Source organism: Trypanosoma melophagium (assembly GCF_022059095.1).
Source record: "Trypanosoma melophagium isolate St. Kilda chromosome Unknown ctg18segment0, whole genome shotgun sequence".
Taxonomy (NCBI): Eukaryota; Euglenozoa; class Kinetoplastea; order Trypanosomatida; family Trypanosomatidae; genus Trypanosoma; species Trypanosoma melophagium.
The window spans coordinates 382,923-398,151 of record NW_027125147.1 but is presented as its reverse complement, the minus strand read 5'-3'; the positions used below and the strand labels follow the sequence as shown (position 1 = coordinate 398,151).

Here is a 15,229-nt window from a genome sequence, read left to right as displayed (position 1 = left end):
GGTGTACCTCACACACACACACAGTAAAGGAAGAAGAAGCGTAAAAGAACACACTTCCTTCCTTTGCCCTTAACTCCACTCTTTGCGAACACTGTCGCTGGGATCATCACCACTGAAGGTGCAGTAGCGGCACTACGTGATTAAGGGGAAAAAAGAAAGAAAAGTGAATACCAGCAAAAAAGCAAGAAACAAACAAACAACAACAAAGCAAACATTTAGAAAAACGAAAGGAAAAAAAGAAAGGGGTGACAATCAAAAAAAAACGAAGGAAAAAGAAAGAAGAAATTGTTCTACTTGTACATCACAAGTAACAACATTAACTTAGTCCTCTTTCTTTTTTTTTCTTTTTATTTCTTTTACTTTTCTTCCATTATTTACTGGTTGTTGTTATCACTATCACCACCACTATCATCATCATATTTATATCAGTTAACTACCACACGTCTTCCATCTGTCTAACGCACACATTATCGGAAGTACGTGTAGTTTGCAGAGAATATATTTAGAGGTGAGAAGCGTGTGGGGTGATAACGTCATATTGACACGCAGCTGCTTTCTGGCTGGTGTGCATCTCACTTAAGAAATAGAAGAAGGAAAAGGAAAAAAGGGGGAGCAAGAAGCGAATAGAAAATATATATATATATATATATATATATATATATAGAGAGAGAGAGAGAGAGAGAAGTAATAGAAAGAAAGAAAAACTGTGGACACTACACTCACGCACAAAGGACGCCATCATGCGGCATGCGCGTGCTATGCTAGCTTGGCCTATATCGGCCGCACCACATACAGGACTTGGATGGGGAACTGGTGGCAATGTGAATAAGCATAGCAATTACGCACCACCAGTAATAACGGATTTTGCCCACAGAGCAGCCGCACTAAAGCGAAGACATCGTGGCAAAGGACAGTATGAGTTTGCCCGACGAGAGGCGGAAAAGTTTCTCGAAGAAGAAGTTCCACAGAATAGTACAAATGTATGGTTGGAAAAGGGGAATAATGCGGTGGCGTTGGCGCAGGTACTTGGATTCTTTGAAATTGAACCTGATGCATCTCTGCAGTCTCTCATTACAAGTAAACTCGTACGAACCCTTGATGACGTCAATTACGATAAAACAACACGTCTTTTGGCTGCCATTGCACTAACACAACGTGGTGAACAGCACCTTGATCGTGTATTCTCCGCCGTGGAGACTATTTTATCAGAGGAAGCTCGTGATAATGGCAGTAAGAGTAATGGAGATGGAACACAAATTTGGGGTGTAATTGAACTTGTGGCGAAGGTGCTGCAGCGTGGTGGAAAACATACGCCGAGTATATTAAATGAAACACTTTCACGAATGGTAATGGCTCAATTACAACGTACACCTACGACAGAAATGCCGTATCTACAAAAATCCTTATTACGTGTGTATGGATGGATAGTACGTGCTGGTAAAATAGCAGAAGCTAATCATCTTTTGGTGGCTCTTGTAGATCATACAGGAGATTTTCACTGCTTTGATTTTTCTACACTTATGAACTCTTGTCTACGTCATAATCAACTATCACAGCTACCTTTGCAATTACTACATCGCTTGACACATGCGGGATTAATGTATGCTACAAATATTAATGGACGTGATGCGGCTTCTATTCTTGGATCAACGGCCAAAATTCTTGGCTCTCTTGAACCAGGAAAGAATGGTGTGACGGAGCGTGATGTGTGTGAGTTGGGTGGAAGAATGAATATGTTGCTAGGCGAATATGAAACCCGTGTGCTTCGTTTTCTCGATAGTAACGATAAATTGCACTGGAATCACTGCGATGATGTGACGTCTATTACATTTGCGTATGAAATGGGTGGACGACTGCGTTATCGACACGTCTTTGTGGCCTATCAAAACTACGTGGCCCAGAATGTACACCGCTTTGAACCCCAACAGCTCGCCATTGCCGCCGGTATTCTGCGCCGCTCACACCTCCTCTCGCAGGAGTTGGCGGCTAAACTTGGCGAACGCGTTGAAACTGTACTGGGCGAGTTTTCTCTTTCGGAGATTAGTCACATTTGTGCGACTTTTGCCCCAATGGCCCCTGCGTGGATGCCGGAAGCAAAAGCCGTTGCCTGTCGTTTATTAGTGCCAGACTGCAGTAATTACACCAAGTTAACACTGGCCATGGCCTTTCCAGAGGATGAGACCCTGCATGCACAGATTAACTATAAGGAGATCTCCGGTAGACAATTAGTGGATGCCATATCACTCGCAAAGAACACAAAGTTTGAGGGACTTGTGGTGGCAGAACTCATTACACGATTAAATGCCGCACAGGAGCGTTTCTCGCCAGACGATCTCCGTCTTTTGCAAGCCACGGGCAGACAAGATGTTCAATCCGCGTGTATGATGTACTTATCACGACGCTTTGCAGAACCTGAGTGGAATACAGACACACTATACAGTTTACCACTTGCCGCTGGTATTCCACACGCACGAGATGCCGTAAAAGCATTGGCAGCCGCTAAATCTATTTCCATCGCTCCAGGACAGTTCGTTTCTCTTGTTGAACTCCTCACAAATGTGTTTGGTGATACAGCAGATGAGGGACTTGTTGGTTTTGTTTTGACAGGTGGAATGGATCTACTGCAGGCATCACGGATTCATGTGGAGATGGTTATACGCTATTTAGAAGCCGTACGTCCTTCGCGTAAGATGTATCCAAATGCGGAATGGTTGGCGCGGTTTAATGAACGCTTTTCACGTATGCTTCATAATATCAAAATAAAAGATTTGGGAAGTCTTCTCTGGTCTTTGCGAGTTATGTATGGCGATGTGGCCCAGCAGCCACTTCTGCAGCAAACACTGATGGAAGTTGTGGAAGGATCATACCGTCACTTCACACAACCGGATGAAGTAATGGCGGAAGTTACGGTACTAATTGCACACTTACAGAATGGAATGACCCAACCGCTGTTAACAGAATCCACACCCATGATTATATCAATACGAGGAAGTGCTATGAATTACCGCCCTGAGATAAAAGAAGCCGTGTTGAGTATGCCATTACCAAAGGAAGTAGAAAAGAAACGTGTGGGTCGTTTTACACTAAAGGCTGTACGGGCATTAGAAGAAACAACACCACAGAATAAAATCGAAACAGCAACAACAGAGTCACAGGATGTGAATGATGTATTAAATATGGATCCCTTTGCTGCACCAACAGCAGGAGGAACAACAACAACAACAACAATGGAGACATCTGATGGAACCGATCAATCTCCTTCTATTCCTGTTACTGCTTCAACAGTTCCGGTGGGGGATGTCAACACAACAGACTTCACTTTAGCTCGTGTAGTTTCTCCAGAAACATCTACGCCAACAACAAATACTACTACTACTGCTACTACTACTACTACTACTACTATTCCTATTACCGATAATAATACAGAACAACAACAACAGCAACAAAAAGAACAAGAATCGCAGAGCAGCCGTGCTGTAGATCCGATGACATCTCAAGGGATAAGCCAAACACCTTCTACACAAACAGGACGAACCCCGTGGAGCTTCTTTAGTGGATTTCCATCATCATCATCATCATCTCAACAACAACAACAACAACAACCAATACAGCAACAACAACAACCAGTACAACAACAAGTGGAATCAGCACCGACATTAAATGTAGAGCAACAACAACTATCAAATCACAGTGTAGCTACGCCTACGTTAAAGCCGACAGAGAACTCACATGTTTCAGAGTGTGTGCCAGGATCATCATATATGAAGCTCTTCGCATCCAGTTTCTTTAAGCAACAGCGTGATTCAACACCGAAGGAGCCTATGATGAATGAAAGTACAAATAACTACACCAATGAAGAACGATTACAACCACGACGTACCAATTTGTCTCGAATAGATTCAACTAATCAAACGCCTAGTATGAGTGCGACGACCGCTACTACGCCTTCGTATCATAATGAACAACGCAAAAGCAACCACGATGGTTGGAATACAGTGCCAAACACAAACATGAATACAAATTTGTCGCCTATGTGGTCTCCTGTATGGAATATGTCTAATCGAAATACAACAATGACGCAATCAAGCCATATGGGGAGACAAAATACATTTTGGCCACCCACTCAGGGTCAATCTTCTATGGGAATATTTGGTGTGGGTGGTGGAAGTAGTTCGGTTCCTTTTGGTGCCTCAACGCAAGTGAATCAGCATCAACCGCAGCAGCAACAATCATCTCAATCTCAAGAACAACATCATTATCAAAAACAGCAACAAGAACAGCAGCAGCAGCAGCAGCAGCAGCAATTACAACAAGAACAACAACAACAACAACAACAACCGCCTTTGTCACTTTCAAATAGAATGTCATCGCGTATGAATAATATGGCCGGTCCTGGCAATCATTTATTTGTTGATCCTGCCACTAGTGTGCGGTCTAGACCGGTGATTACAAAGAAGAATCCCGGTTTGCGAGCGGCCCAGACTCCGGCCTCTTCATTAGATCAAGATATCAATCAAATGTATGCGAAAAATGAGAGAGGCGCTAACGAAGGTGTATCGAACTTTATGAAGAAAACTGGACTCTCTAGAATCACAGGATATAATATGGGTTCCACAGAGGGAGAAGCGGAGATTGGGGATAAAAAAGGATTCTGGGCCGATGCTGTTAAGAAAACAGCCAAGTCCCCTTCTAAACGACGAAAAAGTCTCTCCGATTGGTTAAATGCACCACCTGAGAACACACCAACAACTTCCAAAACACCCAAAACACGCCACACCTCCACAACAACAACAACAACTACTACTACTACTACTGCAGATTCTACTAATGCTAATGCTAATGCTAATGCTGCATCCACTGCTAGAAATAAAGCCAAAGAAAAAGGCAAGAAGGGAAATAGTAAAGATTCCCAAACAACAACCGCCACACCAGCAGGAACAACGGGATCTAGCAAAGCAACCGCATCCACACGGGGGAAACAAACAGGAACAAAAACAACTGCAGCAAAGAACAACAGAAATGCAGCTGCAAAGACAAAGGCGAAAACACCCACACGAGCACCAGCCAAGCAGGCAGCAAGCACAACACCGTCAAAGACGAAGAAGACAGAGAATAAAAAGGTAGCAAAAAAGAAAGCTGAGAAGAAACCTGTAGTAGCGGTGAAGAAGAGTAAGGTTGCCAAGAAACCTGTCAAGAAAACAAAAGGTGGTAGCAAGAAGAAATAGACTTTATTTGGATAGAGAACAAAATTAAGGAAGAAAAAGACGAGGAAAGGAAAAAGAATAGGGGAAATTGAACCGCTTGATTTCCTATCCCTATTTTTATTTTTACCACTATATACATATAGCGCATTTATACATATATATATATATATATATATATATATATATATATATATGTTTTTTTTTTATCTCTGTTTCCCTGCATATGGGTATTGTGTTATTATTGTAGCTTTTCTATTTGTTCTCGTTCTGAATAGAATGGAAACCAAAAAGATAGTGCTGTAGCGGTACGACCATCCTGGTTTTTTTCTCCTACACAATGGGAAAGAGTCGCAGCTGCGCACTACTTTTTCATAGAGTGAAATTTCAAAAAGGAAAAGAAAAACAAAAAGAAAGCCCACTTCTTCCCCTTTTAATTTGGTTTCTTTTTATTATTCTTCCTATTTCTGTTTGTCTATAGTGTTAACGTTTTTTTTTTTTTTGTTTCTTTTTGTTTTTTTCATTCTTTTCTTTTTTTTCCTATAGTGAGATCACTGGGAGCGATTGTGTTTATATTTTTATTTTCTCTCTTTTGCATCCTTGCACAAGTGGTAGAAGGTAAAAGCGCATGGACGCATTCCACTGCCTCTACAATGATGTTTACACATGTCTACTCATAAAGTCTAAGAGAGAAAGACAAACAACACGTGATGGAAGGAGAAAAGAAGAAGACAAAATCAATTGAGAAATAAAAAGGAAAAAGAAAGAGAAAAGAAGACAACTACAAAGAAAAAAACGTCAGTTGTACAAACGGAAATGGCAAAAGGTTAATGAATGATTCTAAAGTGGTGAAGAGAAAGAAAAAAAACATTGGGTTTGAAGGAAGTTTAATCATAACTACTGTTATTGGCATAATATTTGGATTGTCTTTTTTTTTCTGTTCACTGTAACTATAAGAATATGTGTAACATGTTTTTTTTTCTTTTTCTTTCTCTTGTTTTTCTCTTTTTTCATTAATATATATATATATATATATATATATATATATATATATATATGTGCTTATTAGTTGTTAGTGTGGCTTTTCGTAGTCTAGTAGAGTTCTCTCAGGTGTATTCGCTTTTTCTACTTGAAATAAAGTGCTCGTGAATTATTTGTTGGGAGAGCGAGCCCCACTTTCTTACTCTCCATCTATCTATTTACATCATATATATATATATATATATATATATATATAGACGTATATTTTGTGCTTTTGTGTATTGATGATTCATCGTGATGGAGGACGTGTGGAGGCGTCACCGAGTGGTGTTTCATCACCCCCGCGCAGTTCGTGGTCATCACGCCCAACAAAAAATACAGTGGGAATGACAATAACAACACCAGTCATGCTTGCAGATCCTCTCACTAGCAGCGGTACTGCCAATTACGAGCATTACAATAGCGGCAACAATGATGATGATTACATGTCACCTCTCTCCACATCCAATTATTCTCCGACACGTCGATTTAACACTAATGGAGGAACAGCAACAACACCAATGACAACAACAGGCGAAGGGGGATTATCTGCTTCTTATAGTGGGGGAATGGATGAGAATGGTGAGTCAAACTTTAAAGTTGTGATTCGTGTACGTCCGCCTGTACCACGTGAACTGGACGGTTATCAACCATTTGTAGATGTTGTACGTATTCCAAAAGACAATCGCTCCATCACATTATGTGAAACTTTAGACGCTGAGGATGGACGTGGCGGGGTCTACTCACGTCAGTCCTTCACATTTGATTACGTGTATGATAGAAACACACCACAGCGGGAGGTGTATGAGCGGAGTGCGCAGCCAGCCGTACTTTCTGTGCTAGAAGGTTATAACGCCACACTAATGGCATACGGTCAGACCGGAACGGGTAAAACATACACAATGGAAGGATTTACAAGTGAAGAGCAGCGTGGGATTATACCACGTGCGGTGGAAGAGGTATTTGCAGCAATCGCGACATATAGTCATGCGAATAAACGTTTTCTTATTCGTGCATCTTATATGCAGATATATAATGAAGTGATATCGGACCTTCTTAAGCCTCTTAATAATAACAATATCAATGGGAGTATTAGTAATAATAATAATAATAATAATAATAATAATAATAATAATAATAGTAACAGTACAACACGTGCCTTAACTGTACGTCATACTCCACAACGTGGTGTATATGTGGAGGGACTTTCTGAGTGGATTGTGCGGAGTCCAAATGATGTTTATGGTCTTATTGAACGCGGTACACAACTGCGAGCCACGAGCTCTACAAAGATGAGTGAATTATCATCCCGCTCACACGCCATGTTTACAATTATAGTGGAAGTCATGAATGAAGATGCGAGTAGAAATCCAACGGGATCCTATCGAGTGGGAAAACTCCATATTGTGGATTTGGCCGGTAGTGAAAAGGTACGACAAGCCGGTGTGAGTGGACAACGACTAGAGGAAACAAAAAAGATAAATAGATCATTACATGAACTTGGAAATGTTATCGCCGCACTCGCGAGTAAATCGGGAGGACGTGCACGACATGTACCATTTCGTAATTCTGTATTAACAAGTGCATTGCGGGATTCACTTGGTGGAAACTGTAAGACAACACTTATCGCCTGTATTTCCCCTGCATTAGAGTCCTACACGGAGTCCCTCTCCACACTTGTATTTGCGAATCGGGCAAAGAATATTAAGAACACTGCCTTTATTAACGAAGATGTGGATCAGGCCACACTATTAAGACAGTATGAACAGGAATTAAAACGATTGCGACAACAATTGCAGGAACGGGGTGGTGTAGATACGGGTCTTGTTACGGCTTTACGACGGGCAGAAGAACGCATTGAAGAACTGGAGATGACGCAACAGAATAATAATAATAATAATAATAATAATAATAATAATAATAATATTGTTGTAAATGATGGACCACATACATCGGAGGAGTATGCATTGCGTTTAGAAGAACTCGACCGTGAGCGGCAATTGATGGTGGAGGATAAGGCGCAGGTGGATCGATATAAGCAGTTACTATTAAAACAGCGGGATATTATGCTAAAACTCACCACACGCCTTACTGAGAGCGATGAGGCCATTCTACTACTTCAAGAAGAGGTGGACGCCTATGATGCCCATGTGCAGACATTAGAAGACACACTAGATGCCCTTCAACAACAACAACAACAAGAAGAACAACGTGGGAATGGTAGTTCTAATGCTATTTATACTTCTCCATCTTTTTCTTCACGTGTGCAGGCAGAGGCATATTTGCAGCGAGTGCGTGTGGCATCACGTGGTGTAAGTGGAAGTACAGAAGTGCGATATCGATCAGATGTAAACCCCAACAGTGCTGTACTTCTCACAGCTGAGGAAAAGATGATAGAGTTACTCACTTCTTCTACTTCATCTAACAATACTAATACTACTACTACTACTAGCGTGGGAATGGAATCTGCTGTAAACAAGAGAAGTGATACTAATAATAATAATAATAATAATAATAATAATAATAATAATAATAATAATAATAATAATAATAATAATAATAATAATAATAATAATAATATGGGAATGAACATAAATGAGGACATGAAACGACAATTAACAGAACTTGTACAAGAGCGTGCGGGAACAATAATACGACGTTTGTTAGATGAACGCATGTGGACGTTAAGCCGTGCAATGGAATCTGTGCAAGATCAATTACAGGCGAGTGAACAAAAACGTCAAGTCCTGGAGGAATTAATAGAAACTTCTAAAACACAACAACCCAACTTCCAAGAGGTCATTGCCCGTGCAAGACGTTATATGAATGAACAGCAGGAAATGGTGCGAAAGGCATATGAGGCCCGCATACAATCGCTGCAAAAACAACTCGCACACGAGCGAGAAAAGAGAATGCGACTCTCCAGTGAAATTGATACACTCACCGTGGAATCACGCAAAGCATTAGAGTGCTGCACGAATGCCGCCCAACGAGCCGAAATGAATGATATCTGTTTAGCACTGCAGCGAGTGGAGGAACACATATTACGTGAAACCCAACACACCATAGAGAATGTCGTGGCACATGCTATTGCTATGCATAACGATAATAGTAGCAACAACAATAATAATAATAATAATAATAATAATAATACTAAGAAGAAAAGCCAAGAGGATGATAATAATATCCATCAGCTCAATACTGTTAGTCTTTCGCCTTCTTCTCCAACGGCGGCCACTGTACGCGCATTAGAGGCGCAATTACAACAAGTGCAGACGCACTACGCCAGTCGTGAAGAGGAATGGCGATTGGCATTACGTGAGAAGGACGCCACACTGCGGCAATTAGAGGAGAGACTACAACAACAACAACAACAGGGCAATAGTAATAGTAATAGTGAAGAGAGACTTGCCGCTCTCACAAAGTCTCTTAACACACATGTGAAGGACCGCCGGGCACTAAAAACGATTATGGAACAACGCATTAAAGTGAAAACAGATGTGATTTGCGAATTACTTGCCGCCGGTCCGCAGTTGCAGCAACAGGAACGTAATCGTCTCTGCACCGAAGCACGAGCTTTGCAGAATTTAGTGAATGCATCTATTAAAGCCATGGAGTCATGACATGACATGACGGGGATGTGTGTTTATTTCACTTTTTCCTTTGATTGCTTTCTTTTTCATTTTTTTTTTCTGTTGTTGCTCGTCTATCATCATTTATTTTTCAATGATTGTTTGTTTGTTTTTCTTATTGGAAAAAATGAAAAAAAAAAAAGAGGAAAGTGAGGGAATAGAGAAAGAAAGTAAAAACAGGAAAGAATGAAAGAAAGAAAGGAGGGATGGAAACTTGTATATATAGCTTCTGCAGTAACACCAAAAAAAGTCTCTCGCTGTATTCTTCTTTTATTTTTTTCTTCTTCTTCCATCCCTATATACTTACAGTAGTACATATATATATATATATATATATATATATATATATATATATATATATGGTAATAAATATATTTACTTGACGCTGTTCTGTATTGTGTGTATAAATTTGTATATGTGTATGTCTGTACACTTCGATTACATTAACAGTGAGAGAAGCGAAAGAGGGACGTTTGGGAGGAGTGAATCTCAACTCAGGGGAAGTTTATCCGTGAAGGAACGTGAAGAAGAAGAAAAAATTAACATTACAAGGAAAAAGAAGGAAAGGCAATGCATTGAAAGAAATTAGGGGAACGAATAAGAAAAAGAGATCATTTGTTTTTCTCTTCTTTAATTGTTTTTTTTTCCTTTTTGTATGCATATCTCTTTCTTTGTTTATCTCTGCAGCAGACAAAAAAAGGAATCATTATTGAATCGCATTGGGTTTAATATTGTTACGTGATTATTTTTCTTTTTTATTGTATTCTTTGCGGTATTTATCTTGTCGCATAATACTTCTACCCACCCGCGTCCCCATTCACAAGTTAGCGATACCAGAAAACAGAAAAAAGGAAAAAATTAAAGATAGACGAAAAGAGAATAAAAGAATGGAACAAGATAACTAAGAGATGAAAAAAAACGGATGTAGGTATTCTTCTTTTTTCTTTTTTTTTTGTTTGTTTTTTGGTTCAGTGAAAGTAAGGCATTGTATTTTTTCTAATTTGGTCTTTCTGTATTATTATTCTTATTCATTATTATTATTATTATTATTATTATTATTATTATTATTATTATTACTATTATTATTTTATATGTATATTTTTTCTCTTTTTCTGATTTCTTTATCCATTTCCATTTCTTCTTTTCTTTTCGTCACCCCACTATATCAGAGCATACGGGGTGCTCACATCTTTCCGGGGTGTAAACTTCTCTTCTCATCTACTCCAGATGCCAGATCAATCCAAACAACAAGAATCCAAACATCAATCCAGGCAAGACTCGCAATCTCAACAAAAAGAAGATCAATCTCCAATGGTGCGTTATCATATATTTGTGCGTGGACGAGTGCAGGGTGTATTTTACCGCAAACACACCGTACAGGCGGCAAAGGCCCGCGGTGTTTGCGGATACGTGCGGAATATGCCTGACGGCCGCGTGGAGTTAGTGGCGGAGGGCCGTAAAGCGGATGTGGACAGTCTTGTGCAGTGGTGTTATGTGGGATCACCCAAGTCTGCTGTGGAGGGCGTGGATGTTGCGGTGATGGAGGGGAATAGTGCCGAGTGCACGTTTACGGCATTTGATGTGCGGCATTAATGGATAATACGTGTGGGAAATATTTCTATCGATATAGATAGTGAGTAATGATTGTGTTTATGGATGATTGCTGGTGTAAAAAAAAGGTGCGGTAGTGAGAAAGAGGGAGAGAGAAGGATATGAGGAGGTGTTTGCCAGTCCTTTTGCAGTTTTAGTGCGAATAATGAAATGTCATTTTTTTTTTGTGAATATTTTCTTGAGTTGTGTATATATCCTGGTGATTTCTCATTCTGATAACTATTTATACTGTTTTCGCTTTATTTTTGTTTATATATATATATATATATATATATATATATATATATACTTCTTTTGATAGTAGTAGTCGTCACTCAAGTGGGGGTGACAACAGAGAGACTGCAGTGCCGCAGTGGAAAACAGAAATAACGAAAACAAGAAAAAGAAGAGAAAACGGATAACAAGAACCGAAAGAGAGATACAACCATTCCCTCAACAGCATACAAATAGATATATATCTATCTATCTATTCTCACACAAGTTGAAAAAAGAAAATTAAGTAGATCTAAATAGAGAAGGCGAACAATAAAAAGAAATAGAAGACAATCAAAGAGAGAAAGATAAGGAAAAAGGACTTATTTATACTTAGAATCGAACTAGAAGTATTATATTCTCTTTGATTGTCTTCTATTTCTTTATTTGTTTGTGTTGTGTGTGTGTGTGTGTATTTGAGAATAGATGAGTAACATTAAGGTAGCTGTACGGTGCCGCCCACTCTTTGAGAATGAACGGCCCGCTGCCGGTTTGGATTTCCATCAAAACCGCCGTATACTCCTTGACAATAAAACATATGATCCGGATTACATCTTCCCGCCCACCGCCACGCAGGATGATGTCTTCGCGGTCTGTCAGCCTATTCTACAGAGTGTGAAGGATGGACTTAACGGAACAGTGATGGTGTATGGACAAACTGGTACGGGTAAGACACACACCATGTTGGGCGCCACAGGTGAAACAAGTGGCATTGCCCATCGCATGATAGCACACATGCTTGAACATGTGCAACAAAAGACATTAGAAGGATCACAGTGTGCGTTAACACTCTCCATGATTGAGATTTATAACGAGCGACTCACTGATATGTTAAGTGAAAATGGAGATACGGAAGTCACACTGGTTGGGGGTTTTCCAAGGTCTACGGTGAAGTTAACCTTATCACGTCTCAGTGATGCAAATGAGGCGATTCAACGTGGACTTAATTGGAGACATACGGCAGTAACGTTAATGAATGAACGTAGTAGTCGTTCGCATGTTGTTTTTATTCTTGATCTGGAAGAACAAAACGTCTACACAGAGACTGTGGATGTAGCCCATCTCTTTATGGTGGATTTGGCGGGTAGTGAAAGTCTTAAAAAGTCACAAGTAATTGGTATGGCAGCGAATGAGGCGGGAAAGATTAATAAATCGCTTTTAGCTCTTAAAAGTGTCTTCTTAGCACTTGCAAACTCTAGTGAGTCTACACGCCCAAATCATGTGCCTTATCGTGATTCTAAATTAACTGAATTATTGCGGGATTCTGTGGGAGGCACCGCACGAACACTTATGATTGCCTGCATTTCCGCCGTAGGACGTGATATTGAAGAAACAAAATCAACGCTGATGTACGCCGTGAAGGCGCGATCGATTAGAAATGTGGCGAACACGGAGCGGGAAAAGTTAATGATACGTCTTCGCTCCTTTGAGGTGGAGAATCAGCGATTGCGTAATCGTTTGCAGGAGCGGGTAGTGGAGCGTGGGGGTTATTACGTCAGCCGCGAAGAACACGAGCGATTTCAGCAGTTGGAGGAGGAACATCAAACACTCAAAACAGATTTGGAGGATTTATTGCGAGAACGACAGCAAACAGAAGCCCAACAGCACATTGCTGCCTCACAGAGTAGTATTCTACGAGTTATGGTGGAGGAAAAGGAAGATGAACTCCAGGAGTTTAAACAAACGTATCATGAAGCCTTATTGAGATTTGACTCACAGGTGGTTGTACTGCAGCGAGTTGTGCAGGAGGCGGTGCGGGGGGCACATGAAACAGTACAACGCAGTGTAGAACGCATGGGACAACAATTAGAGGAATGGCGTCATCATACACTGCGGGAAAAGATGATGAAGAAGAATCATAATACAAACGAAGGAGAAGAAGAAAAAGAAAAGGATGACGATGATGATGATGGAGCGTTAATGTTTACATGTGATTATGAGGCGGAAGTGGCACGTCTCGTCTCTCGCATTAACAATGGCTTTATGAATATCATGCAGGAGATGCACACAATGGCACAACAACACTGCGATACTGTTCATACACTGCAGGAACGTCGTCGGGCCGCATTAGAGCATATGCAACGCCGCCTGCAAGAACAAGTGCAGGAAGTATTAACAAGATACACAGAACAGCAGTTATCCATAGACAGAGAAATTGAAGAGGAGCAAAAACTCTACACAAGTCATATATCCACTGCCACTATGCAACCACCACCGGCCGATGCCCTTCCTTTTAAACACATTGTGCGAAATGTCTGCAGAGCGGCTGTAGAGAGCAGTGATGGGGCATTTCCACCAGTGGAAGTTCCCAGCGAAGTGTGTGAGTCTTTACATCACATTAATGAGGCTTTTCGTGTAAAAGCCACAAGCTCCTCATTGGGCGCATTATTAATGATGGGAAATTTACCACCGCCGCGACACTCCAACTCTTCTTTGGCAACAAACACCACAAGTAACTCAACGGCCACGGCGACGAATCACTCAACGGCCACGCCTGCGGTGAGTAGTGCGGCGGCCACACCTGCCGGCTCTCCAGCACTGCCACTGGCGAGTAGAGATAAGAACAACACAACGACTGGTGTAAATAAAGCAAAGCGTATACGAAGTGGAAGTGCCTTGTCGGACTCGAGACGTGCTTCTAGCCGTTGTGAGAAGTGAATGGAGTACCCTTTGCCAATTAGGCTCGATTTTAAGAAAAGGAGAGAAGGAAAAGAATATATCTATACATACATCTATATCTATATTCGTGTAGTTATGTGGTTTTCTTTTTTTGTGATTGTTTTTGTTTAGGTTATAGAAGTTAGATGCAGTGTCTTTTTTTTATTTTTCTTGTCTTAATATTGTTTTTTTTTTTTTATGGGTTTGCAATCAGAGATGCACACATACACACTCAGTTACAAACAGTGGGCGAAAAAAAAAAGAGGTACAACAGGAAGAGAGACTCTCTTTTGTTTTTTCGTGCAGAAAAGGAGAACAAAGTAGTCATTCAGAGAAAAGGAAAGAAGAAAAAGAAAAAGTGGTTTAAGAGCACAATAAAGATAAAAAAATGAAAAGACAGACAAAAGTGATCTTCCGTGGGTTTTCCTCCCACTGTTTGTGTACATATACATAAGTGTGTGTGTGTGTGTGTGTGTGTGTGTGTACGTTTGTGTGTGTGAGTGTTTCAGTTATTATTGATTACATTCCTCTGCAGAGTTTCTTCTTATTGTATAAAAAAAAGAGAAAAAAAATGCATAAAATATTTTTGATTGTCATGATTACTCTTTTTTTTTCCTATTCATGCAACTGCATTGTCTCTACACTCTCCACTACACCTCCTACACAAAAAAAAGAGAGAAAGAAGGTTTACTGTTGCGTTCAGATGAATCCTTAAGTTAGAAAAAGAAAACAAGTAAAAGAAGAAGAAAAAAGAACGCTACACTCTATTTTTTTTTTTTCATTCCCATTCCATCTTTTCTTATTGTTCTCTGTGTGTTGTTATCATTTTCCATTTCTTTCTTTCTTTTGTTTTGT

General features: G+C 40.3%; 4 protein-coding genes across 6 annotated transcripts; all 4 read left to right on the top strand.

The window, feature by feature from the left end:
- Nucleotides 1-740: 740 nt before the first annotated feature.
- On the top strand, nucleotides 741-5,225 carry LSM04_005278 (uncharacterized protein; the record flags this gene model as incomplete). Of its 2 annotated transcripts, none has more annotated exons than XM_067331640.1 (1): nucleotides 741-5,225. In XM_067331640.1, one exon carries the CDS (start codon nucleotides 741-743, stop codon nucleotides 5,223-5,225), a length of 4,485 nt encoding a protein of 1,494 aa, XP_067193115.1. The 2 variants fall into 2 exon arrangements, with proteins under 2 accessions (XP_067193115.1, XP_067193116.1); XM_067331641.1 differs by having other exon boundaries at nucleotides 4,362-5,225.
- A 1,241-nt stretch (nucleotides 5,226-6,466) lies between these two features.
- LSM04_008634 lies at nucleotides 6,467-9,844 on the top strand (the record flags this gene model as incomplete). 2 transcript variants are annotated; one of them, XM_067331638.1, is made up of 1 exon in its annotated part: nucleotides 6,467-9,844. In XM_067331638.1, the coding sequence occupies one exon, from the start codon at nucleotides 6,467-6,469 to the stop codon at nucleotides 9,842-9,844; it is 3,378 nt and encodes a 1,125-aa protein (XP_067193190.1). The 2 variants fall into 2 exon arrangements, with proteins under 2 accessions (XP_067193190.1, XP_067193191.1); XM_067331639.1 differs by having other exon boundaries at nucleotides 8,825-9,844.
- A 1,236-nt stretch (nucleotides 9,845-11,080) lies between these two features.
- On the top strand, nucleotides 11,081-11,446 carry LSM04_000575 (Acylphosphatase-like domain; the record flags this gene model as incomplete). Its single annotated transcript, XM_067331637.1, has 1 exon — nucleotides 11,081-11,446. One exon carries the CDS (start codon nucleotides 11,081-11,083, stop codon nucleotides 11,444-11,446), a length of 366 nt encoding a protein of 121 aa, XP_067193004.1.
- A 696-nt stretch (nucleotides 11,447-12,142) lies between these two features.
- On the top strand, nucleotides 12,143-14,374 carry LSM04_002709 (Kinesin motor domain; the record flags this gene model as incomplete). The annotated part of the gene is made up of 1 exon (XM_067331636.1): nucleotides 12,143-14,374. The coding sequence occupies one exon, from the start codon at nucleotides 12,143-12,145 to the stop codon at nucleotides 14,372-14,374; it is 2,232 nt and encodes a 743-aa protein (XP_067193047.1).
- Nucleotides 14,375-15,229: the final 855 nt, after the last annotated feature.